This window comes from Petromyzon marinus, chromosome 3, assembly GCF_048934315.1.
Source record: "Petromyzon marinus isolate PM22_M1 ecotype Great Lakes invasive population chromosome 3, UKy_Petmar_22M1.pri1.0, whole genome shotgun sequence".
Lineage (NCBI taxonomy): Eukaryota > Metazoa > Chordata > Hyperoartia > Petromyzontiformes > Petromyzontidae > Petromyzon > Petromyzon marinus.
Genome location: NC_133669.1, coordinates 3,431,129 through 3,458,480, shown reverse-complemented (window position 1 = coordinate 3,458,480; position 27,352 = coordinate 3,431,129). Strand labels below are relative to the sequence as shown.

General features: G+C 46.0%; 1 protein-coding gene across 3 annotated transcripts; it reads left to right on the top strand.

Annotated features, from left to right (window-relative positions):
- Positions 1-27,352, top strand: LOC116951914 (lipolysis-stimulated lipoprotein receptor-like). Of its 3 annotated transcripts, none has more exons than XM_032970763.2 (17): positions 1-223; positions 763-1,071; positions 4,017-4,219; positions 5,779-5,920; positions 6,543-6,601; positions 7,881-7,941; positions 11,526-11,582; positions 12,711-12,857; positions 13,256-13,411; positions 14,556-14,618; positions 16,447-16,560; positions 18,533-18,682; positions 19,312-19,387; positions 21,068-21,116; positions 21,919-22,326; positions 23,427-23,615; positions 24,294-27,352. In XM_032970763.2, the coding sequence occupies exons 2-17, from the start codon at positions 1,032-1,034 to the stop codon at positions 24,327-24,329; spliced, it is 1,950 nt and encodes a 649-aa protein (XP_032826654.2). In that variant the 5' UTR covers positions 1-223; positions 763-1,031; the 3' UTR covers positions 24,330-27,352. The 3 variants fall into 3 exon arrangements, with proteins under 3 accessions (XP_032826654.2, XP_032826673.2, XP_032826663.2); XM_032970772.2 differs by having other exon boundaries at positions 72-88; XM_032970782.2 differs by lacking the exon at positions 11,526-11,582 and having other exon boundaries at positions 2-223.

The window sequence follows — 27,352 nt, the reverse complement described above, 5'->3', positions numbered from 1 at the left end:
GCCCTCCCCTGACCAACGCCCTGGCGCGCGGCAGGAGCGGAGTGGCCCGCGGGACGCGCTTACCTGTGACACAGCGTCTGGGGATTAGGTGAAAGTATATAGCCCAACAAGCGCGCGTAAAATACATTCACTTGGATGAAAATATGAAGCGATACTTAAGTATAACCTTTTGTATATATCTAGCTTCAAGTGGTCAAGGGCTTGAGGTTAACTTACGCTCGAGGTAAACTTTAGTCAACTTCCTCTCCCCCCCGTCACGGAGTAATGGTCGCGCCTCACACTTAAGTGTTGCCGATGGACGAAACCATTCCACACATACCTATACGATTAATCTCACGGTGATTGCATTTTTTTACGCAAATATGAGGTAAACAAATACATTTCGTAAAACAAATATTACTTTTTTTGTATTTGGGAAGATTCAGCATCACTATACTGCTGTGTTCAGGTGTCTCGTAAAGGGTTAGTGAATGACGCCTTCAACTCCCCCCCCACCCGCCTACGGGCGAGTGGTCGTGTCCGGTCTCCATTGCAAGGAGACGAGAGGGCGGACGAAACCATTCAATACTCACCTGTACCATCAATCACATCGTAACGCGAAACACTCCCTTAACGAATCACAACGACATCACAGGACATAAAAACAAATACATTATCTAAACTGCGATCCACTTTTCCTCGCTTTCAAAGACGACCCTTATTTCGTGTTTTGTAACGCTCACGAAGTGAAATGTAGGTGTTGTCCCCCCCTCCCCTCGCCAGGTGCGCGTGGTCTCGTCCTGTTTACTCCCCCTCCCAGTGAGAAACCATTACGCTTCTGCGCTGGAGTTTGTTTCAAGTGAACTTCTAAACGAGACCATTCAACTGGTTTCCACGACTCCGACGGAATGCGATAAGGAGAGGGGGGGTGGGTGGCGGTGGCGCCGAGTTGCGTTCGAAGTCGTCGTAAAGGAGGTGGAAGAGAAGGGCGGTGGGGGGTGGTGGCGAGGAGTAAAACGAAGGGAAGAAGAGCCCCTTGCTGAGAGGGCGCGATGATGTGGCTGCGCGTGTGGATTGTGTGCGGCCTTGCAGGTGAGGGCGCCTCGGACTCTCTTGCTTCCTCACGCTTCGTCGGCGCGATTTCCCGGCTGCTAATTGCGAGCGCGCGGTGGTGGGGGGGGGCGTTGTGAAGGAGACACGAGCGTCGTGCGTGCGAGGCAATCTCACAACATGAGGGGGTGTGTGGTGGTGTGGTGGTGGTGGCTCTTGGTGAGCCCGCAGGTAACGAGCGGGGGAAGCAATGGCGGACCTCGAGGTTCCATAGCGTCGTCGTCAAAAGGGCCGCTGTGGTTTTAAAATCCGAGTGAGGTTCTTTCTCCCTTGCCCACGTCCTTAGGTTGCTTTCGGCCATTCTCTTATCACGCTCGTCGGTGCGGGTTGCCCCCCCAGGACCGGTTCTGTTGGCCCGAGACCTGGAGTCGAGCTGGGTTCGTCGACTTGATAGGGCGCAACTGCGTTCGCGACTGCGCCGCCGCTCCCCCGGCATTAGGAACTACAGTCATCCCAATAACTTAACACACACTTGGGGTGATGAATTAAAGTATTGACTAGGCAAACTGGAGTCGTACGTCTTCTGGGTTCTTTCGGTAAAGTCACGTAGAATGGAGATAAAAAAAATAACAGTCAAATTCTCACGACGTTTCGGCCACAACACAAAGTAGCCTTCCACAGGTGAAGAAACAGGACTGTTCGGAAGGACAGCGCTTGTGTGAACCCTCTACGTGACTTTACCGAAAGAACCCAGGAGATGAATCCCTGCAGTCACGAAAGCTTTAAATCGAAATTTGGAGTCGTACATTTACCATGATTGTTAAAACCACAGTAGCAATGCTTAACTGCGCGTGCAACTTAAAATAAAACTACGAGAATTTAAAACAAAGTCAAACCAAATAGCCTTCTTCCTTGGGTGTCTACAATAACTACAATGACTTTAGTATTATTACAACGACACTAACTTAACGCTTTAAAAAATAGTATATGATAGCATTGCAATATGAATTACACACATATATTAGAAATAATGCAAGCAGCGTATAGGATGGCAATTATAACTGGTAACAATGTAAGTTTTTTCAATAGCAACAATGGTAATGTACAATTTCCATCACTCGCCAAGGATGAGGACCGTGTTGGTTTTTTTTAGATAATTTGGGACAGATTTGTGATGAAATGGCCTAAACGAATCGCCTCGGTGATTGTCACTTTTGTAATGGAGTGACAGTAGATTTAAAATGAAACATGTGGAACTGTAAATAACTATTCTGGGGGCCTCGTGTCGTTAGACAAAAAAATCGATGGGAAAATCTCAACTTGTGCCCACGGTAGATGTCGCACTTTGCTATTCACTCTGCCGCGAGATCGGCGCACCGCAGTCAAACCGATTATTTACGAGAATAAAAATCTGGGCGAAAGTTGACATTCGTTCAAAATTAGAATCGGGCCCTGTATACGGTGATGTGGGGCTCCATTGTGTATAGATGTCCCAATTAGAAGACAGGGCGCATTCAAATTGCAACCGGCCTGCTTGTTCGTCTCTCAGTTCGCTTTGTCCTGATGAGTGTCGTGGCGGGCAGCATGTTGAGTAGTGGCGGTCCAGACCTTCCTTTCCCTGGCGACGGACTCTAGCACTATGCACTGCTATACACAGACTCTAGCTCTTCCTGGGGGTATTTCCAGGCGTTCCTAGGCCAGCCGAGCGACATCGTTCCGCCAGTGTGACCTGGGCCGGTCCCGGGTTCTTCGCCCAGTGGGACGTGCTGCCTGGTAGAGTATCATGGGGAGTCTACCGGGGGGCATCCTCACCGGAAGCCCCCGTTTTTCACCTACCGATGTAATGGTTCGTTACTAATAGTAAAAACAAATATTTAAAAAGACGAGTCATCAGTCAGCCTACGATTTAGTGACATCCACAGCCTAGGATGCGAGAAAAAAATATTTGCTCCCATCTCACCTTGGCATTTAAAATAAATAAATGTCGCAGCGCTTTGTGTCATTCTATATCTCCGTGTGTATGTCCATCTCCACATTTATTAATCGGTATATGAGTGCCTGTCGGTGTTGTTTATCTTAACGTCTCTTGTGTATTTTGATTTAAAGCTTTCGTGACTGCAGTGATTCATATTCGTGGTTCTTTGGGTAAAGTCACGTTGAAGGGAAACAATAACATAATAACATATATTTTATTGTTTCCCTTCAACGTGACTTTACCGAAAGAACCAAGAATATGAGTCTCTTATGTATATTTCTGCGTCGACCTGTCTCCGATAGTAGTTTTTTTTCTCTCCCAACATTACAACCGCAAGAAACGCTTCATCTCTACAGTGATACGTTTTAAAAAAGCCACCCCAAAATTGTCCATTTCCATGACCGCCATCACAACATTGCATAGCCTTAGTCACGAGCGTTAGTCATACGCGTAGACGGTGCCCCATCTATATTTAACGAAGAATGTGTGTCATCCTTGGTAGTAACGTGGGGTGGTTTTTGCCTAATTTTGACAAGATTTTACATCGTGCTCAGCGTACTGATGCCGTCATTTTCCGACGATCACCACCCGGTGGTTTCCACGGTGCGTGTTTTATTGCCTTGTAAAGGAAAGCGCACGTGGAGGGGCGGGGGGGAGGACCTTATGTCTCGAGTTTGAAAGCCTCCCCACACAAGTTGCAGGAACGTTATGTTATGGATGAATCTTTGCTATTGACACCCAAACTCTCCTCTATCTCAAAGATGATATGCGCCGTTGGATTTCACTTGGTTTAATAATGTGCAATATAAAGAGTTATTTATTGCAGTAAAAAAAACTCCACGTCTTCACTGTCAGCGTGGGCCACACAACGTTGTGATGCCGTGCAGTGCTGTGTAATGAAGCCATGGACATCGTGTTGTGTTGTGATGCTGTGTAATCTCACGCCATGTGTAATCTCACGCCATGTTGTGATGTCACATAGTCTCACGCTGTGTTGTGTTGGCACTTGCAGCAAGCGTAGGAGGCATGCAAGTGAGGGTGAAGAATCCATGGAACGTGGCCATGCTGTTTCAGTACGTGACTCTGCGCTGCGAATACACGACGTCTGTGCCCAACGAGGAGCCCATCATCATGTGGAAATACAAATCCTACTGCCGGGACCGCGTCTCCGATTCCCTCAACCCTTCCAGTGGCAGCGTCAGCATTAACAACCAGGCAAGCTTGCGCATTAAACCCACCTCAGTACATGCCGAGTAAATTGAGGCCCACAAAGTTCTGAACTTATCTATTTGAACGTTTTATTAACTTTATTTCATATTTTGCTACATTGTAATCACTTACGATTAGCATTTGTTACCAACTTGATATAAGACAAGTCTTGTGTTTATATCCCGGATGGAATTTATGAAATGTATTTTCCCCTAAGAGATGAGCCCTTTTATTTGAGGGTTCTGTGATAGTTGGCATGGTTAGACTAGTTCCAATTATGACAATCTCGAATTTCCACCATTGTCTAAAGAGATGAGTGGTTGGCCAATGTTTGTGTGAGAATGGGGACACCACTGCCTTTGTTCGATTAAACACCTATGCCTTGTGTTCACGACCACTTACAAAGCGTGTTGGATTAGCTCACGAACTGAACGAGACAGTTCAATCCACATTCCCACCTTAGCCCTGCTTCGTTGAACCAGTGCCTTTTGTAGGCTGCTTGGGGAAGTAGCCTGGGAGTTCACTTTTCATCTTAAGCCGCATGATTTTACCTTCATGTGAGGATGTCGTAAGATTACACAACAGCATAATACGGTCTCTTGTTTCTGGACGCGGCATGAACATGGAAATGGGATGCGTGTCCAGTGGCCTCAGTTCATCTCCAGGGTTGTGTTGAACAAAAATCACTGGAAGAAAAGAAAGCGTAGTGTAAATTGATTTTCTATGCAAACAACCTAACCCGAACCCATATTAAATGTTGAAATATTTTTTTTACATTTTCTTTTTCTGGCCATTCAGTGTAGAGAAGGGGTGGGGAGGGATGGAACGGGAGGGGCTGAGCCTATAAAGCCTCTTAGCTCATGATTTGTGGGGACACACGGGTCCACTCCATGCAACTGAACCTGACATGGCACAGGGCCTGCGTGCGTGCCACAGTGGTCAGGAGTCGGAAGAACTGTAACATTTGTCTCGGCCAAGATAGGATCAAGAGCCGTTCCCCCTATCTACCTCTGGAGTATTAGCCAAAAATGTTATCGAAAGCAGACAGTAGATCTAAGCTAAGCTCTGCAGACTACTCAGGCTTAGGTAGGCTTTGAAAACAAAAACAGAGGGTGCATAACAAATAGTGGCTTTAACATAAACAGTTGATACAATCTAATTCTCTTAATACCAGCACACCATATCTATGTATAATAAAATAACAACTTACCAGCAGTGGGGGCATTATCCATGGCAGTGGTGTTCAACCCATGCGACGTGTGGGCAGCCAATTTCAGACCCACTGGTGTGAACACCGCTACCTGTGTTCGTTTCATGCCCAGGATGCACAGTATCATTGGCAAGGGTTAAATGATCCTGTCCTTGGCTTCCTCCAGGTTGACTTAATTCAGTACCTGGCGCAATGTGCAAATGTCAATACTGGGGAGACGAAAGTGGCTTGGCGCGGTGCGTGTTCCACCACCCCTTTTTGTGCTCTTCCGGACTTAATAGGCACTCTGGAAGCACTTCCCCCGAGAGTCTGTCTGATTTTGCGGGGAATCGTGGTCTCTTGTATCCGAGTGCAGGTGCAGCAGGCAAACCCTAACTTTAACCCGTACACGGACTGCCCGGACTCCCAGCGCGTCATTCGCACCGTGGCCACAAAGCGTGGCAACACGGTGACTCTCGGAAATGACTACCAGGCGCGACGCATCACCATCATCAACCGTACGTGGACATGGGGGGAGCAGGGGAATGCATGAGGGAAGCATGAGGTCATGGGTGTAACGAAAGATATTGAGGTAGACTGGAACACAAGGGAACAACAATAATTGCAATGTATGAACATATTTAATGCAGGAGCATCTCAGGACACTTCTACAGGAGGGGATAACAGTGGAACAGCGGAGCATGTTTCCTCAAGTAAACAAGGGAAAACAATTATTTATATCACACAATCACTTAATTGGCAGCGGTGCACATGAAATGGTGACACTGCATGACACAACACTTAAAGAAATAAAAAATGTAAGCTCATCTTGTCCTGTCAAGTGAAACACTTCAAACTTCTGGTTGTAGTTTAAATTAAGAGATTTTTTTTGTTTGTTATAAATGTTGACTATACATTCAAGCTTTGTATCGCCCTTCTGGAAGATAATTGGAATTGACTCGGTCATGGTCACCTGTATGTAATGTGTTTGTGTGTAGATAAATTACAGTATTTATGCTCGCCATTGTACGTCTTGATCGTGTGTGGTTATAGTTATCGTTTTGTCTGCCGTCTCTGCTTAGTGTGTTGCGTACGATTATGTACGTGTGCTTTGTTTCTGTGTGTGTGTACTTATTTCAGAGGCGGAGCTGGAGATCCAAATGACCCAGTGGGGAGACAGTGGCGTCTACTACTGCCAGGTCAATAGTACAGTGCATTCAGTGTGCTTTCGTTTATCAGCTGAGAATCCGCTGAGATTAATTGCTTTTGCAAGGAAGGTAGTCACTTAGCAGCTAAAGGAATCAAACTATTAGCGCCATGAAAATTGGCTCATTGTCAAGTATGGTATTGTCCTGCCTTAGGGTTTTAAATATAATTTGTTAATGCCTTTTTCCCACCATACAAAATATCAGATAAACATCATGGGACCTCCTTTGCCAGTACCAAAATATGAGAATAGGTTTTTCGCCTTTTATCTGGCAACAAAACAAGTGTTAAGTTGTTAAAACACCAAACTGAAACCTTTTACAAGGAATCAACCTTTTACAAGGAATCATGTCTGCATTAACCACAATATTTGTGGTGGTCTAACACCGTTTGAGACGAGGCTCAAAAGAAAGCGGTCTATGGTGTGGACCAATCAGTATCAACGACAATGCATAATATTATCAGTGTTTTTTGTTTGCGTTTTGACCACAAGTATTTTGGTTAATGCAGACATGATTCCTTGTAAAAGGTTTCAGTTTGGTGTTTTAACAACTTAACACCTGTTTTGTTGCCAGATAAAAGGGGAAAAACCTAATCTCATATCATATAAACATCAGTTTAATATATACCTCATTGCATCAGATTAACATTTACAGGTAGTCCTCTACTTACGATGGAGATGCGTTACGACGACCCCATCGTAAGTCAAAAATATTGTAAATCGAAGATGGCCTAGCCTACCCAGGAGTCTTAAAGAATGGTGATAATTTAGCAGAACAGAGCAATTTACAGTACCGTACTGTATAAACGATATACTGTATGTATTTATTAATTACAATACTGTATTGCATAGTAAAATGTAAAGTAAAAAAACAAGGTAAATTCTTAGCCTACCTATATGAACTGCAATTTAATAGAACGTTTTTTTTCAGGAAACAATCCCATCTGCTATAAAAAAGAACAACGTACAGTATCGTACCTCGTACGCTGCTGCATTTGCGTGGCGCGCAAAATTTAAAATATTTAACAATTTTGTCGTATAGTTATCGCCATCATAAGATCGAAATATCGTAAGTCGGACCATCGTAACTCGGGGACTATCTGTACTTCATCACTTCATCGCAAATAAGTAGACTCCGACTGTAGTGATACATACGCACTTCCGGTTAGCATGGTTAACTGCATAACGTGCGGAATAAATTCAACACACATACAGGGTGGTATTGTTATCATAGTTTAATATTGTTGTATTTCTGCCTTTGTGTCCTACAGGTCATTTCTACTGCTGATCTATCAGGAAACAACGAAGCATATGGAGAACTCCTCGTGCTGAGTACGCATGTTCACACACACACACGTACTAATCAACCCACGTATGGTACACTAAATGATACACACGTGCTCACAATCGTGTGTACATATAGATGTGCATGCTCCAGCTCTCTTTCATGGATATATGTACACACATGTACAATGTATGTGGTCATGCAAACATTTGCACCAATGCAAGAAGATCTGGGCACTTCCTGCAGGAATCGTGTTGGATTTTTACTATTCCACTCTGCACGATTGCTGCAGGAATATCAACGCGTCTGTGATTTTCATGTTAAAAGTGAGTATCCGTGGTGTGTATACATAAGAGTGAGCGAGTATCCAATCATCTTCCAGTGGTCTGATTGGCGGCCACAGTGGATCCGCTGGTGGTCCCAGTGGTCCCATTGGTAGTCCTGATGACCTGACTAGTATTCATACGGTCCCAATGTCCCATTGTTCCCTGTAGTGGTTGGGACCAGGTGACAGAGTGTCTTGTGAGGCCCCTGCTGGGCCCTGGTAGGCTGGCCCCCACATGTATTTGCTTAGCTATATACACTTAGTTTCATGCGTAGCTTATTTTAGTGTTTGGAAAGTGCCTGCACTATGATGAACATAGTTTAAAATCCGTGCCACGTTTTGGGAGAGTCAACAGTGGTCATCCTTTAGACCAGGGGCGGGGAACCTTTTTTCTGCCAAGGGCCATTTGGATATTTATAACATCATTCGTGGGCCATACAAAATTATCAAGTTAAAAATTAGCCTGTTATATTTGGTCAAACATTAAATTAACTCACCCCTAATGTGATGGCTGGAACTGCTTCTCTTTGGTGAGGCGCGTGATGTTAGCTGGTATTGATGATGTTGAACACCGCAACTGCTTTTCCAGGTTTGCTTCTAGATTTATTGAATTTTGAGTCCCGCCCTTCGGTTCCCTTGGCAGGGCTAGACTAAATGATTTCGCGGGCCTTATACGGCCCGCGGGCCGGACGTTCCCCACCCCTGCTTTAGACACCCACCCCCACCATATGAATGTAGAAATCCACCGCGATTTTAGGATTGTATTGGCAGCCCTGGGTCTTCAACGCCCCCTTTACAATCCTCTTTCCAGCTATCTGCCAGATAATAAAGCCCCAGATACATTATTGGTTGGCACTAGAAAATTAATGGTTCACAGTATGAACTTGATCGGTGGCAAGGATGCTGATTGCCAGCTTACATGCCACTGGCAGCATCAGCTGACCATGGGAATGTTGGCACAAAATAGAAACAACCGTTGTATTGCATGAGATTGAAATGTTGGCATGGTTGGGGAAGGGATGCATACATTTGTTACCAGCATAAGTTAAATGTCGAGGTACAGTGGAAATGTTGGCATTTATGTATGCTTGTTGAACTTCTTTTGCACCATACAGAGCCAATCATGCTACTCGGAGGGATGATTTATAAATGTAGACTTAGCACTGAATTGGTGTCATAACTTCAAATGTTGATGTGGTTTTGGAAAGTTAACTTTGTTATGGAATTTAAGCAATTATTTACAATGTCAAGAATACATTGGATATGTTAGTTTTCTGGATAGTGTGTTGGCTTTGGTAAGACATGCGATTTGAGTGTTTACGTACATTGAGAAGTAGAATGGGAATATGTTCATGTTCAAGAGTGATTTTATTTGAGAAATATGGGTTTGACTGTGGAAGGCTTAGGGTGTGTATATACTTGGGGTACAATAAGATGATTTAGTAATAGGTTTTTACCCTTTTATCTGGCACAAAAACTGATACCTTTATACAAGGCATCATGTTTGCAATAACCACAACACAAGTGGTCAAAATGCAAACAAAAAAGACAACTCTGATAATATGCACTGTCCTTGAATTTGATTGGTTCACACCCAAGTCGGCTTTTCTTAGAGCCCAGTCTCCACTGGTGTTGGACCAGAAGACGCCAAAAGGCATACAACTCAAAAACAGCGCACCATCAGAGTATTGAGAGCTCGGGGTCAGCACTTACATTATGAGACCTCCTTTGCCAGTAACAAGATATAGTAATAGGTTTTTATCGTTTTATCTGGCACAAAAACTGACACCTTTATACAAGGGATCATGATGATTGGTTAGGAACATGGAATTTTTACAAAAGGTGTCTTTTTTTCCTCGTTTGAGTTTTGGTTTGTTGGCCCTGCAGTGTTCAGACTCGGATTTGTTTATTAATTTGTGATGGCTTGTCGTTAAACAGTGATCTTGAGGTGCCAGTAAGATGGATGAGGTTAATGTTAGTCCAAGTGAGCATGTGGATTTGGCAATGGGTATAGCTTTGGAATTGTGGGTGGCGATATGGGTTTGAGTTGTTTGGAGTTTGGGTGTGGGGTTATAGGAGCCTGGACAGGTTTTGGACTATTGTTTGGTAGTTTTGTGTGCGTTTTTTTAAGTGTGTGTTTAGAAATGTAATGTTTTGTGTAGATGTGATTTTTCGATGGTGTAGAGCAGGGGTCGGGAACCTTTTTGGCTGAGAGAGCCATGAAAGCCACATTTTAAAATACATTTCCGTGAGAGCCATATAATATTTTTTAACACTGAATACAACTAAAGAAATGTCAGCTAAGATTTATTTGCGAGCCAGATGCAGTCATCAAAAGAGCCACATCTGGCTTGCGAGCCATAGGTTGCCGACCTCTGGTGTAGAGTGTGTGTTTGTGAGCGTGGGGGATGATTTGTGTTTGAGGGTCGGTAGTAGGTGTATGATTTTGGGAGTTTGTGTGTTTTTGAGGAAAGCTGTGGTAGATTTGGGAGTGTGCTGTGAATTTGAGGGGTTTACAGTTTTGGGAATTTGGACATTTGAGTGCTGTGGGTGGTGGTGTTGTGGTTTGAAATTGTTAAAGCATTATCTCTGTCCATCCCACTTCTCTGCCTGTCTGTATTGGGGTGGGGAACCATAACACTCGTAAAGATCAAACTTTAATAAAAATCCTTGTGCTTTTATGAACTTCCCCTGTAAAAAGCTGGCCACGTCGATCATAGGATTGCCTAAAAAAATTTGGAGGCGAAAAACCAGCGCTGAATTAACCCACCTTGGCATCCCAGCCCTGCTGGCTGATTCGTGTCCTTTCTGGTCAGACTGCTATGCAAGCCTTGCTGTCCCACCACAGCTTACGGGTGTACAGGCTTTTGCGTGTCTTGTGTGGTGCGTTGCACATTAATGAAATAAGTACTGCCGAGGATAAACATATGTCCGAAAGCATTAAATAATCTTCTTGTATGCAAAAATGTTTCTACTTCATTGAGCGCTGTGGGTTGACGATTGGGAGTAGTTTTTGGGATGTTGAGAATCCAGTGTTCTGTTGGTATGTGGGAAAGTGTGATTTTGGGATGAGTGATTTTTGATTGTGCTATGTTTTCACAGGTGTGGTTTGGGAAGTGTGGATATTTTGAGTGTCTCGTGGGTTTGAGAGTGGGTATGCGCCTGAGGGATAATATTTAAGTGTACTGTCGGTTTGAGTTTGGGAGTGTGGGTTTGGCCACCTATTTCCAGTGCTGAGGACATGGGTGGGCGCGGGGTCGTCCTCGTCCCTACCTAGCGCACTCTCCCTGTCTCCGTGTCTTTTAGGCAGAACCTCAAACAGGACAGAACTCCTGCCTGGGTTTGACTTGCCCGGCCTCTCAGGTATCTGGGAAAGAGATTATTTTAGTGTTTGTAAGGGTGATTGAGAAACATTGCGTGTGAAACAGTGAGGAAGTATGTGTCGTGTGTGTGAGAAGGCGCCTTCCAAATACAGTGGTACCCCGGAGATCGAACTTAATTCGTTCCAGAAGGCCATTCGAACACCATTAATTTCCCCCATAAGAATGAATGTAAATTACATTGATTGGTTCCAGACACAAGAAATCTCTCGTTATAAAGCATTTTTACACGAAGTTTACAGTAATTACATGCATAAAATCATACAAAAAAACCCAATAAACTCAATAAATAAATGAATAAATATATGGAATAAATGAACATTGAACTTCACTTTACCTGTAGTAAGGAGAGTTGATGGCTTGAGTGTAAGGTGGTGAGGAGGATGAGGTGGTGGTGTTATTGTTTGGAAGGGGAGTCCCCTTTGTCTGGGCAAGCGTCATGCACGCTGCTGGCCATACGCGTCTCAGCCGTACAGGTTCTTTCAAGTCGTGATTGACGTTCGACCTCCGAATTTTGTTCGGTTTCCGGGGCAAAAAATGTTTGGAAATATCGTTCGAACACCGATTTGTTCGAGTTCTGGTGCGTTCGATCTCCGAGGTTCTACTGTAAATTATTATTTTTGACTTGCGTTGCACTTCATGAGAACAAGAAAACCATTATTATACATCTTCCCTTTTATAATTTCCTGGGATGTTCCTGAGTCGCATAGTGTCTCAGAGACGACTGTGGGATGGTCAAAAGCACAATATACGCAATTAATATTTGTCTAAAAAGCCACACCGCTGCAGCTCTAAACCTTATGAGAAGGACATTTTGTTGGAAGTTGTGGTTTGGATGATGTGTTGCCATTTCATCTCACCTCTCAAAAGGTTATTATAAAGTTGTAAATAAATTGAATTGGAAATTAATACAAGTCCTCAAACTGTCCCCCTGTTTTTCAGTGGGATAGATTATCTTGTTTCCTGCACAGTATCTTGCAAGAGGATGGATGTGTTGGTCCCTTGAACCACTCAATACCCATACCAGATGCTTTGATGTCTGCAGACAAATAATAGGCAATGTGTGGTATATAAGGTCTGTGTTTGTGCAAATCTGCGTTTGTGTTCACAGACTGGCTGTTCGTGGTGCTCATCGTGATGGGTGGAGTGCTGCTGCTCATTCTTATCGGCGTCTGCTGGTGCCAGTGCTGCCCTCACACCTGCTGCTGCTACTTGTCGTGTGTGTGCTGCCCCGAGCGCTGCTGCTGCCCCCGCGCATGTGAGGAGATGCAGAAACACGTGTCGTGATGCGCGCATGCACCGCACACACACGGCATACGAGACGTGCAGCACACACGACACACCCTCCAGGGGCGCTGTGGTGGTGAGATAATTTCTCCCTCGCCTGGTATGCAGGAGGTCATGGGTTCAATACTCTCCCTGTGCTCGCATGGATTTTTCTCCAGGTCCTCCTGTTTTTCCATCCACATTAAGAAACAAACGTTTACATTATTTTCCGAACGATAAATTCTCAAACATAAATCACTTCGATTAGCTGTCATGTGTGGCCAGGCCGCCACCAAAATAATTGTGTAACGTGGCTTGCAGTGGTGGATGGCGATGTTTAGTCGGTGGTGTGAGTGTATTGCTGTGGGTGTTCGTTATTGTGTGGGGTAGTGTATGAAGCTGGCAAGGCGGCCACGGGCTCGTATGCCGGTTCAACTCGAGCTCCGAGTGTCTTCTCCCGCTTTTCCACGCGGTACGCGCGTGGGCACTCGCCTGCCCCACGGGGTTACCCCATCCACCAAGACTACCACGACAACGCCAGCTCAGGTATGCATCGCCACGCATCGCGCCACCACTCACTACACCACCACACCTGTCTACACCACCACCATGCTGCACTGCATCACCACACATCCAATAGGCTTGGGAATTTCACAGATATGCGTAGTCCACTAACTTTGCATCCGAAGCCACTTATTGCAGGCATGTGTCACGTAAGCTTTACTGCATAAATGTTATAATGCCCCAAATACCATACCAACAATGCCATGCACTGCACTACTGGTCATTGCTTCAACATGCACCATACATGCACCACACTGACACTCATATTTTCGGCTGCTGTAGATTCAATCTCAGGAAGTGGGGCTATATCAACTAGGCCCCAGAACACGAACTGCATCTGCAGCCAGGAGCAGACAATGCCTCGCTCATCAACTCCTGTGTTGTTTGTTAGAGGAGGCATGCACAGCTGATGATTTAAGCACCATCACTGACTGTGCGTGGGCCTGTAGCCCCCACAAAATGGTTGTCATTGATCTGAGTGGGTATGATGGGTACGAAACTAATTAAATGAATTCGCCAATCCTGCTGAAATTCACCGTGCCACCGTTTGCTGCTCATGTGTTCTGTTGCACGTATTGTGTGTGCGTGTACAGTGGGTCATTCTTCCAACGCGCCGTGTGTTCTGTTGCACGTGTTGTGTGTGCGTGTACAGTGGGTCATTCTTCCAACGCGCCGTGTGTTCTGTTGCACGTGTTGTGTGTGCGTGTACAGTGGGTCATTCTTCCAACGCGCCGTGTGTTCTGTTGCACGTGTTGTGTGTGCGTGTACAGTGGGTCATTCTTCCAACGCGCCGTGTGTTCTGTTGCACGTGTTGTGTGTGCGTGTACAGTGGGTCATTCTTCCAACGCGCGCCGTGTGTTCTGTTGCACGTGTTGTGTGTGCGTGTACAGTGGGTCATTCCTCCAACGCGCCGTGTGTTCTGTTGCACGTGTTGTGTGTGCGTGTACAGTGGGTCATTCTTCCAACGCGCCGTGTGTTCTGTTGCACGTGTTGTGTGTGCGTGTACAGTGGGTCATTCTTCCAACGCGCCGTGTGTTCTGTTGCACGTGTTGTGTGTGCGTGTACAGTGGGTCATTCTTCCAACGCGCCGTGTGTTCTGTTGCACGTGTTGTGTGTGCGTGTACAGTGGGTCATTCTTCCAACGCGCCGCTGCTTCACCGTGAGCAGGTCGATTTGAACTCCTCCTCTGGTGAGAAACGACAGTCACCGTCAATTGCGATCCTATTAAGTTGGGCACGGTCGCTCGGGGGGACTCTCCTACTGGGGTTGGATCTCATCTTAACGTAATTTATACAGCGCCTTAACAAAGCGCCTTAACAAAGGCGATTTACAGAGAATTAAGTAAGGTACAACGTACGAATGTAATGATGGAGATGAGATGAATGAAATTAGATGAGAGGAAGCAGTGGGGTGCGAATCTGTGATGCGTGAATTTGACGAAAGCGAAATTTATGGCAGTAAATGATGATGATGATGAATGGATTGAATTAATGTAGAATGAGTGATAGCCATGTAATCAGAAAATGAAGAGGGATGACAAACAGTGGTGGTTATAAGGGCGCGATTAAAGGGAGGTCGTGGGGTGAGCTAGGGAACAATTAGTTTTGAATGAGGAGCGGAAACGAGTGAGCGAAGGTGACTGTTTAATGTGGAGGGTGACGTTTGTTCCAGTGAAGGGGGGGGGGCAAGAAGAGAAAAAGAGTGAAAGCGTGGATTGAGCACAAGGAGAACGAGAAACGGACCGCAAATATTGCGAATGTAGAGGGTGAGAAGGCTGCTATGACATAGCACGATACAAAAGTGGCAAGATGCGGTGGGGGATCGCCGAGCCGGACCCTACTCACGGTCCAGGGTCCAAAGCTGGGCAACCACCCATTGTAAAAATTTGGTTCTTCAGTGTAGCAAGTTGAACCATCTCAGCCTCATCACCAGTGACTAACAACAACAATGGCACACCTCCTCTTGTGGGTATGAAGGGCAGGTGAGAGATTAAGTTTTGATGTTGATTCATAGTTCGTGACCTGCAGGTTCTGAGAAAAATACCAGTTTGTCAACACGCATGACGAAATAAAATGAACAAAAAATACAATTGCACGGCTTCTGGAAGAGCAAGACGACAAACTAAATGTGTCTAATGGAAAAGGAATTAACAGTCACCGTGAGTGCAGGGACGTCCCAGATGCATGAGATATAAACTTTTAGAAGATGACAGTATCAAGAAAATAGCGGGATGGTAAATCCCAATGAAGGATTACTGTGCAAGTATTTTACATTCGGTTTATTGACTCAACATCCGGAGGAGTTTTAACTCTTTACAATACATTTTATAGTTTTTTTAATTGTATCTACTTAATGTTTTCACTAGAGGATGAGGTAGAGGGACGGAAAGGTGAGACACTGGCGGGGTACAGCCGTCCGTGGGATTGCGTGCTACCTGCTCGTAATTTTTACGTCCGGTTTTCACTTGTTCTGCTTATTCCATCCACGATGACTAAAAAAAAAAGGTTTGATTCTTGTGCAGTGCACACCTTTAGCAGGACATGTGAGAATATACACCACCTAGTATAGATAAAAGACAACTTAAGCGACTTCGGAAGTCGTTCTATGATGTCATCTTCCAGAGGCCACTGCCTAACGTGCGGTATACACTGATTTTTACAAGCATTGCCATTGGAAAATGTCTGCATGTCCTGTCTAATAAATGCAATGTGAATGGTTAAAAACAGGAAAAAAAATATTTTTCATGCACCCACGCGGCTGTGTGAGTTCCCTCTCCTAAAAGCCTTTGCAGGTTTAGCCTAGTTTCTTGAGTGTCTAGTTGTTGTCAGTACCATGGGAAGGAGCTGAGAAGTTCTTGGCTGTAGAAGGGCTGTGTACCAACAAGAGAGCTTAATCACTCTGCCTCTGTGTTCACCTCACAGAGACGAGCTGGCAGTCCGATGCATCACAGACACGAGACACATACAGAGCAGGGCATATGCATGACCGACGTTACTTGTGTGGTGTGCTGCTTTCAGGCCGGGCTGCTTATCGGATACAGGCCGAGCCGTCCGGTAATGGACACGCCCTCTACCGTGTGGAGACAGAACTCCAGGCCTTCAATCCCAGCCACCACGACCCCCTTGAGACAAGTACGATGATGCACTGTCTGGGTGGGGGTGCTGTGCCTGTGTGTGGTGACGTGTGGTATATGGAGAGCGGTGGCGCTTGGCTACGAACCCCGCGATCCGAGTTCGATTCCCGCTCACGGTCAACACCAGGGACGATTATCTGAACTGGTCCTGAGCCTCCCCTACATCGACTCGGCCTTAAATTAGTACCTGGTGCGATGGGTAGACAAAGGGGGCCGTGGGTGGTGCTGGCCACCCACCCCCTTCGTAAGCCGTTCTGGCCTTGCTAGTTGCTCGCTAAGAGAACTTGCTCCAACAGTCTGTTAAGGCTATACGGGGCACCTTTGTCTTTATGGTATATTAGCCGGGCATAGAGCTGGACACACCACCCCATCGTTAGTCATTTCCACCCCCATGGGTGCACTGCGATGTACTCTTAAACAAATTATTTGGTGATGCGGCGTTGGCAGTGATGCACAAGTGTAAACAACAAATAGCTCAAATGTAAACAAGGCAGACTAAACATAATCTTTCCCGATCCGACATACATTTTGGGGAATGTATAATTTTACCTTGATTTATGTTTGTTGCGATATTGTCCATTTCCGTTGTGACAGTTATCGCTCTGATGTCTCAGCTTCATTGCTGTACTTTAGTTCATTAGTTTTGCTTCTTGTCATTTTGGTGACCCGGGTCACCATTGCAAATGAAACTCTCTCCTGGTATTTTTAGTTAAACAGATACACTTTACTTGACACGCTTTCCCCAATAGTTTGTCGTCTGTAAGGCTATTGGGGAAAGAGAGGGGATGTTTGTCATTGGTGTCTTTGTGCTGTTTGTGTGGTGTGAAGCGTGGTGGTGTGTTTTGTAAAGTGGTATAACGTGTTTTAACATATTTTTGATTGTGTGTGACATCATCGTGGCCTGCCAAAATGCATCTTGTTGAAACCTGTTTCTCAGTGTTGCGTTTGTCAAATTATAATGGGCGATGTTTCTGTTCAAGCATGTTTTAAACTGACACCAAAGGCCATGCTGTATCACATCCTACAACATGGCAATATGTAGGTATAACATTGGTTGCATCTTGCTGTGCTGTGTTATACCAATGTGTTGTATAATATGTTTTATCGTGTAGTTATATTGTTTCCTGTTGTGTAGTCATGTCAGCTCGCAAGCGTGTTACGTAACGTGTCATGCTGTCAAGTGTTGTAACATGTCTTTTGTTATTGTGTTGTAAGATAACACATAGCACGGAGTGTTTTATATTATGTTATTGATTGTAGCATTGTAGATTTGTTATTCGTTTGTTGCGGTGTGTGTAGTGTTGTGACGTGCTGTTTTGGAGCACCAAATTCCCTCATTTTGTTAAGTCAAGATTGAGTTCCTATATGGGAACTCAAACTACCAGAATAGTCTCATTTGGAAGAGTGACCTGGCTTACCAAAATGACAAAAGCAAAACAAGTAAAAATAAACTAAACCAATGAAGCAAATGTAAATTGTAGCAAAAGCAATAGTCACATGATTGACTTAAATAATAAATTGTATTTACCGTAAATTGACTTTTGAGCCATGATTGGTGTTGCATGTATGTTTAACTTATTTTTGCACCGTATGTAGCCAACTGCTAGTCAAGAGGTGCGGGTGAAGGACAACAAACTAAACATAAAAATCAGTTCTCAAAAAATTAGTTTTCAATCTAGATTTAAAAGTGTATAGCTCCAGTGGCTTCCTAATATCGGAAGGAAGAGCATTTCAGACGACCGCAGAAGTGCATCCGAAAGAGCACAATGCAGTGACCGCCTTTGTTCGATGGCTAGCCAAAAGCCGCTGCGAGGATGACCGGAGTTCGCCTGGTGGTTTCTGTTCTTTGATGAGATCAGCAGGGTTGTGTAAAGTTTGTAATTTTGTCTTGCTTTAATCCGGCATAATGGGTGTTGTGCTTGAAGCGTTATTAACTTGTGCTGCTGCTGCTGCTGACGCTGCTGCGACAGTGGCTGGGATGACGGAGCTGTCGTCGCTGCACGACGACGATCGCGGCGACCTGCGGGAGGCACTGCGGCGGGCGAGGGAGCGAGCGCTGTCCCCCGTGCGCGACATCGATTCGTCTGCCCCTTCGTCGCACCGCGGCGGCCCCGGCCCCCGTACGCACATGACACACAACACAACAACGGGACCCGAATGCAGCGAGACACAATATCGATGCCACGTCGAGTCTTGGAGACGATGACATGACAGTGTGGCGTTTCGCGAGTATTTTAAACGGATTAAGTTACTTGCTGTCTGCACTGATAGGTCAATATCTTTTACTTATGCTGGGGCCAAACCTTTGCCATGCCCCCCAGGCCGTGATCTGATCACTCACTGTCATTCTTTGCAAAAACGAAAGACTTTTAAGATTGTATTGATGTAACAGTAGCGATTTCAATAATGTGCTATTGGTGTAGTGGTGACACGTTTAATGTTGGAAGAAATATGACTGGTGCAAAGATGACACTTGGCAGAATGTGTGGGCAAACAATAATATTTAATCCCTCCTAATAAAATCGCTTTTGAACAGAGTAGCGTAAGTGATACTTTATTATAACAGTAAAGATGGGCTCGAGTAATCAACCACAGCAAAAAGTCATCATTTGTAACGGGATTAATGAACTTAATGGACTTGTCCCAGCTCTAGTGGCATTGCTGATGTGGCAATGGTGGAGGTTGTGGTCGTTGTGGCGAGGTGCGTGCATGGCAGCTGCGGTGGTTGACTGTGCTTTTTTGTTGCAAGGCGATGGCGAGGCCCGCCGGCGAGCTCACTCGGTGGACGACCTCGACGATGTGGGCTTCGCAGGGCCAAGTCACAGGTGAGGCGAGTGAGTGTGTGTGCGTGTGATTGAGCGAGTGCTTATGGCTACCATTGGAGAGAGAGAGAGCTAAGCGCCGTGTGCGTGCGCGCCCTCGAGCTGTCAGATGTGAATGTGGGAGTGCGGGTTTCATTATAACCCTCGTCTGTACGTTTGTGCCCATGTGTAGCGTGTTTCAATGCAAGCAAATGTGCGAATGGTGCTCGCTAACAGCACTTGCGCCAATAATCTTTTAAGGCTATACGGGAGATCTTTGTCTTTGGTGCTGGCCATCAACCCCCTCGTTTGTGTATTGTGCCGGCCTTCATAGGTGCTGCGAGCTAATAGCACTTGTCCCAACAGTCGTGAAGGGCTATGAGGGAGATCTTTGTCGATGATAGTACCCGAGTCCTTTTTGGAGGTGAATGGGAACCTACGTGGGGAGGGGGCGAGGGCACTGAAGCTTGCGAGTCTGAGCACACTTATGAGTGAGTGCGAGCATAAAACAGCTGTACGTGCGCATCGTTGCAGTTGTCATGGTGAGATCTTGTTTGTGTTAATACTAGAAAATGCTGCTTTGCTGGAGTTCGTATAAAGTGGCAGCCGAGTCATAAAAGAATTAAGTGAAACATCTTTCGCCACCTTGAGATCTGCACGCACACGCCCAGTAGGTGTATCCGTGTCCTGTAGCTCCATACACCATAGCCCCGTCTCTTGCTCTCAGTTCCCCTGTTTTTCTCTCTTGTAGCTCTTGCTGTATTCCTCTGTCCTCGTCTCTGTTGCTCTTTTCTTCCTCCGTTTTTTTGTGTTTACTGCTTTGCTTTTTTTTTTACTTCTCGGGGTGATCGACTTATCTCAATGGGGAGTCCACAAAAACTACTCCGTACAGCGCAATATACAATATACTTAATAGAAAACGATAGTTTGTTTTTCATATGTATTTTATTTTAACGTTTAGGGTAGAGTAATTAAATTAAAAATATATTTTAATTGTATCTGTTTTAATACTTGCTTGAATTTGCTTGGTATTTTGTGACTTGTTACATTGATTTTCATAAGTTTTGCAGATAGCTGGACTCTTCAGCTAGTCAGACCAGGGCAGCCTCCCTATTAATCCGGCTCGCCAAAGTTTTACTCCAGTACGTGCATGTCCTTGCAATTGTCAGCATGGGTAGCTCTTGATCCATATTTGTTTTTGGTTTTAGGTCACATTTTACGCCAAAATTCTTGTCGCCAAACCCTGTTACCACCAGACAAGATCGTCACGCTTCCAAAAATATTCATTACGTGCCAATGTATTGACCAAATTCTGACCGGGTGGCTTCAGACCTTTCATGATTGGATTCAACACACGACGACATTTCGCTCAAACTGTTTTGCGCTTCATTGGGTATTGTGCTCAGAATTCAGACTCACTACCTACCACGTGGCCTAACCCAAAAGCAAACGTGGATCACTGTATTGGCCACAAAAACCTACGTTTTGCGATCCTATGTGCTTATTAGGCCCCGCTGATTTGAGAAGCTTTGCTCTATCGTGGCTATTTAGAAAAACCCGTGGAGTTTTCTAGAACCTCTCTGCCTGTGTTGCACTTCTCCCGTTCACCCTTTGAAACCCCCAACCACGCCGAGTGCTCTTAGTTTAAACCGCGTTGACAAAGGAGGAACGGGAATCCATTGACACGAATGCACGATCCCACAGGCCTCGCGATTACTCTCCAGAGCGCCGGGATGACTACTACTACTATCAGGTGAGGCTGCGCAAGCGTAGCTGTGCGCGCACACACTCGCATACATGTACACTGGTGTATAAACATGATCGTACCCTCCGTAGGTCTTCATGGTAAGCCACAAAAATCACGGTAGATGAAAATGCACGCGTCTCGCTACGTTCGTCACCCCAGTGATGATGCCCACCACCCACGCTCTAGGCGTTGATGGTTTTGTTTTAGAATATTGTTTTATTTGTCTTTCTTAAATGTTTACAAACATGTACATTGTGATTGGGTTGAATAGCTAAATAATGTACACATTTGTTGCATTTTACAACCATCGGAGTTAAATCAGAGTTCATTATGGTGGCACACAGGAGTAATATAGCACTTTGGAGGCCAGGGTTGGTGGATCATGGAGAAATGTGAAATTCTGAAATCCACTGGGTTGTCCTCTGAAATTTAGATATAATTAATTTATACTTAGGATTTCTCCTCATAAGTGCGGGTTTTCTCCAGGCACCTTGAGTTCCTCCCACTTGTCAAACTACTCCATACATAGTACATTTACTAACTTTACGTATGCAGGACCAAAACGCCAAAATAATATTCGGACTGGATGAGCTTTTCCTAGATAAATGCAGGACATGAGTATCATCATCATCATTACACCAAGAGACAGGGACAGTATTTCAGATCGGAATTAGAATCTGTATTTAGACCGGAGGAATCCGATGATTAAACAAAGAGCATGACATGTGAGAGAGAGAGAGCCCTGTTGAAGGTGCTGGCTGGTTGTCCGCTTCAGTCCAGATGACTGTGATCCCTGACCCCACCCCAGGGCAAGCATAAGAGCCGTAGCCGCGACGACTTGAGGAACACCGACTGGGAACCCCGTGGAGACCCAAACCCCCGAAGGGACCCCCGAGGAGACTCGTACCCACGTGGGGACCCCCGTGGAGACCCCCGTGGGGACCCCCGTGGAGACCCCCGTGGAGACCCCCGTGGGGACTCGTTCCCCCGTGGGGACCCCCGAGGGGACTCCTATCCCCGCTCGAACAACTCGCGCGGAAGCAACCCGCGTCCCAATAACTACAACAATGAGCGGCGGGACGACGGTTACCGCGGTGATGACCTCCGCGAGGAGCGGGGATTGCGTGAGGCTGTTATGCCGCCACCCCCCAAGTACTCGGATGTGCCTTCTGAGGGTCGCTATGACGACCGCATCCTGAACTCTGCCCTCGGAGAGGTGAGAAGTCGGGTGTGAGTGTGTGGCCGTGTTTACCTGCGCACAAAGGTGTGCTGCTCACAAATGGCAGGAGAGTGCAACTCGAGGTGGGTTGGAAGATGTGGCCATCCCCAACAGGCTTAAAGGCAGCGGTGAACATGGCTTTTCAGGTTTCCCTCGCTCTGTGTGGGTTCGGATCGTGCGATTTCGCCTATGTGCGGCTAACGTATTTCGATCCGAAAATTTGCTGTATGCAGTTTGCATTCATTCGCATGCGACTATGCGGTCAGATGTGTGACAACATTGCTTGTGTACTGTGTAGAGTTTCACTTTGTTCGCCCCTTTTTACCGCATAAAGTGGGGGAAATGATGAAACCGGTCGACAGTTGTCTTTGTTTCACTGCTGCTGTTTGGGATGGCCACATCAACTCTTCTCAAGCCTCTCCGTCAGCCTAGATTATATTAAACCCATTACACCTGATTCTCGTTTGCAGCTATTTTAACCGCTCCATATAGCTGCAAAGTGTACTTAGCTGGGCAGCAATTCCATGGAGCTACTTGCACGTAATGGTTAATGTTTGCTCTTGTTTGTAAGTTATCTGCTTATGAGTGTTTCTGTATAGGTGTGTGCGCATAGGTGAGTGTGTGTGTGGGGAGCGGTAGTACAACTGTTTGCGCACTGCACTGAATCCGGCCACTCCTGGTCAACACTAGTGGCGATTATATGAACTGGTCCTGGGTCTCCCATAGGTCGACTCAGCCTTAAATTAGTACCTGGTGCGATGTGTAAATATCACCACTGGGGAGACAAAGGGGGCCGTGGGTGGTGCTGGCCACCCACCCCTTCGCACGCCGTTCTGGCCTTCCTAGGTGCTCGCTAACAGAACTTGCTCCAACAGTCTGTTGAGGTTATACGGGGCGTCAAATGAGTGCCTGGCGTGGTGTGTAAAACATCACCACTGGGGAGACAAAGATGCCCGGGCGTCGTGTTGGCCACCGACTCCCTCGTGTGCCGTGCCAGCCTTCATAGGTGCTCGTTAACAGCACTCGCCCTGCCACATGGGGATCTTTGCCTTTGCGCGAATATTGGAGTGTGCGCGTGTGTTTGTGTGTGGCGACAGAAGCGGTCTCGGAGCCGCGAGGACCTGGCGGGGCCCGACGTGCGTGGAGGTGGCGGCGGCGGTGGCAGCAGTAGTGGGGGAGGAGCCGGCCCTCCCAGCTACCGCTCCGATGATGCTGGAAGCGGCCTGAGCGCTGCCTACGGGAAGAACATCAACCGAGACAAGGATTCCGACAACAAACGCAAGAAGGTGAGCGTCTGGTGTGCGAGACTTCGGCTCCAGTGAGTTTGTGTGCGGGTTTGTTTCGCTTGGTTCGTGTCAGCGTTTGTGTACGTGTGCGTACGTGTGCGTACGTATGCTGGTGTGCGAGTGTGTGTGCTTCGTCGAGTATGACATTTTTGCGAGTGGTCTGTGAGTACTTTTGTATACTTGGATGGCTGGTTCAGGGAGTTTGCATGTGCCTTTGTTTGTTTGCATATTTATGTTAAGTGTATATGAGTCTTAAGTTTTGTTTTGTGCGTATGGGGATTTGGTGATGACTTCGTGATATTGTTGTGTGTCTGTGTCAAAGTGTTTGTGTCTTTGAGTATGAAGTTTGCATGCACTTACGATGGTTGTTTTTGTATTTTGTCAGTTATATGCTTGGCTATAAGCAACGTTTCGTTACGTGTGAGCTGCCAGTAATTTTTAAAAGGTGTGTATGAATGTGGCACACTGTATCTGGATCGCACTGGGGCCTTTCAAAGGTTCTAAGGATTAAAGTCAACTGTGCAAGATTAACAAAGGCTGCTGGCTGGGTGTGCTATCAGCCACTTCACCTCATTTTTGCACCACAGCCATAATTATTAGGAATTGACATTTGATGTAACGTGTGTGACTTTAATGAGGTTTATTTTGTATAACCATGGCTCCTTCGTTGTCTTTCAGAATAACATCTTGAGCCGGGAGAGTTTACGTGTATAAAGCCTCTCTACCCCCGGCCTACACTGACGATCACATCAGCACCCTAGTGCTGCGTCGTACGCGCCAAGTCGGTATACACAGGGACGCACGCCCAACGTGGCATGCTTATGAGCACCCATGATGCCCCATTGTATCCGCCACCAGGTCCTGAGGAATTGCTCCTTTGCAACACACAACCGTGTGTAGATATAGACTCTCACCAAAAACGTACGAAGGCAAAAGATCCCCCCCCCCTCCCATATAGCCCTTAACAGACCGTTGGGGCGAGTGCTGTTTGCGAACAGCCCTGAATGAATGCCTGTACGGTACGCATGGGGATGGGTGGCCAGCACCACGCCCGACCTCCTTTGTCTGCCCAGGTAGCGATGTTTACACACCGCACCAGGTACTCATTTGAGGCTGAGTCGACCAAAACATACCAGGCCTGTGCACACACACACAGCTTCACACAAATGCAGATGTCATGGTACCTGTTGCTTGGCCTTCCTTGTGCACAGCAAAGCTTGCTATGGGTACACAAAAACACACTTTTATATATATAAAAAAAACTTTTCATCGTGTTTGTTTAAAAGTAAATATGTGCTGTAATTATGGATGGGTGTAATGGGAAACATAGTTGGGAGCGCAGTGGAGCTTCTCGTGCTTTTGATTTGCCTGGGTATTTGTAAGGAGGACTTTTTATGACATTTAAGGGAATTGCCTTGTGTGAGCCAGCTCCCAGTATCACCAATTGTGCACAACAGTAGCAGTTCTGTCAATGTACAACAGGTGAAGGTGTTCAGTCACCCATTAAGCCCCATCAAGTCAGGTCGACAGCCAAACGAGCAACAATAAAGCCAAACGTGACCCCGGTGTCTCCTCCCTGCTCATAACGACCCCCTCTGTGACCCGGAACAAGTGGTGGTGGAAACTCGACATCGCGAGGGTGGTGACCAGTTTCTCCTCGTGGAAGTGGTACTCCTTTTATAGACCCTCGCAGGATAATTGGTTACATTGACCCCCCTGCCAGGATTTGATTATGCAGTTAGTCGAGTGCTTCGTGAACAGTACATGCTACGCGGACAAACAAACGATACGTGAGATGTAATCTGCATAGCATAGGAAAAGCCCGCGCAATCACTTGCTTCGACCCGAGATGAAGCGTCTAAATACGTGGCCAGTACTCTAGCACAGTGGCCCTTAATAGCGTTGCATTAATTTATTTACTAAAAATTACAAAAAATTGGATTATGTACGTTGCACTTAGCCCGCACCGTACGTAGCAAACCGTGCTAATCGGAGGAGTGGGGGAAGACGAATTTAACGCAAAAAAGAATTCTAAAGAAATTAGTTTTCAATCGAGATGATTTAAAAGTTCGACAGCTCCACTAGCTTCCTAACATCGGACGGAAGAGCGTTTCAGACGGCCGCAGAAGCACATCTGAAAATGCGTGATGCAGTGATCATGTTTGTTCGATGGCCAGCGAATCAAGTGTCAACCCGACATGAAAATGTCAGCCATAAATTTCACAATGGTATGCAGGTGACACCTTTATGATGGCCAATATGTGCTTCTACGTTGTGCCAAATTATCTTATGGAGCTTTTATAATATAATGTGGGGGTCTTTGTAAAAGTGCTGTGCACTATTATGGTGGGTGTTATGATGGTAGGCATGTTCAAACCAATTTGCACAATGTGGGCCGTTTAATGCCTGTAGCCACCAACAATCGCCGTAGCCTTCTGCTGCATCATTTACATCTGCTGCAAGACAATTTCGTGGCAAAGATCCCAAGAAATTGATAGCTACCCACAATTCCATTTTAAAACAGATGCCTTGTATGCCTATCTCCCTGACGAGACGTACGTTAGCAGGCTCTTGTAGAAACTAAGTTTGATTACTAAAATAGAATGCATTTTTCGCCTTGCTTTGGGCTAAAAAAAACACTCAATCCTGACTAAGAGTAGCATTGGTGAACAAAGTCTCAATGCTTTCGGGATCATTGGCGGTTCGCTTAGTGACAAAGGTTCCACTGCTGCTCTGCCAACGGGCGGCACATTGTCTCACTTTGGTTTTTAATTGTGCGTTTTAGTCCGGGTTTTTGGTGAAAAGTATCGAGAGTTCGACGTTTTTCTCGGGTGCGTTCACGTGTGAACGCGCAGTGTAATTTCATTTGCGTGTTTTGCGTTGTCCCGCGTTCGCTGGCGTGAGAGTCCATGCATTTGTATGCTCGTGTGTTCATGCGTTAACCCTCGCAAAAGCTACCCATCTCGTTAATAGTGCATTATTAAACATTGTTTTACACTGAATTCATTCTAAACCTGTTTTTTTATTCATGGCATGCTTGTAAATGTTCAAAATTTTCTATCAATTTGCTTGTTGAAGGTGTCGATGTTTGTTTGGGCTTGAATGCGGAGCGGCAGTGTAGTAATTCGCCCGCTGCATTGTGAACCCATTGAGCCGAGTTGGATTCCCACTCAAGACCGATATCAGTGGGGTGAAATATATCAATCGGAGCTGTGCCTCCCTGAGCTCGACTCGGACTTAAATCCATACCTGGTCCCGTGTGTAAGTATCAGCACTGGCGAGGCAAAGGCGGCCGAGCATGGTGTTGGCAACCCCCTCGTGTGCCATGCCGACCTTCATAGGTGCTCGCTCACAGAACTTGCCCCAAATTGTCTGTTAAAAGGCGTTACGGGGGGGGGGGTCTTTGGGCAGGTATGGTGAAGGTCGTGTCGTTGTTGCCACGCAAGGTTTTGTGGCCTGGTGTGGGGGCCCGTCAGTCGGCTTTTCTTTCACACTGCTCTTTTTGCCGTACAGTGGGAACAGCGTGGGAGCTGGAAATGACGAAATTTGCAAGGGTTGCGCTATGAACGTTTTGCGTCGGTGACGTCGCCATGTGCCGCTCTGTGCTCTGCAGCGGGACCACGAGATGGGTTTTACAGTTTTTGTCGTGATGCCGATTGGTGTACAAGCGCAGTTGCAAATCACGAATCTTTTAAACAACATCTTTTTGTATCAATAAATGTACGATTTTAGAGCAA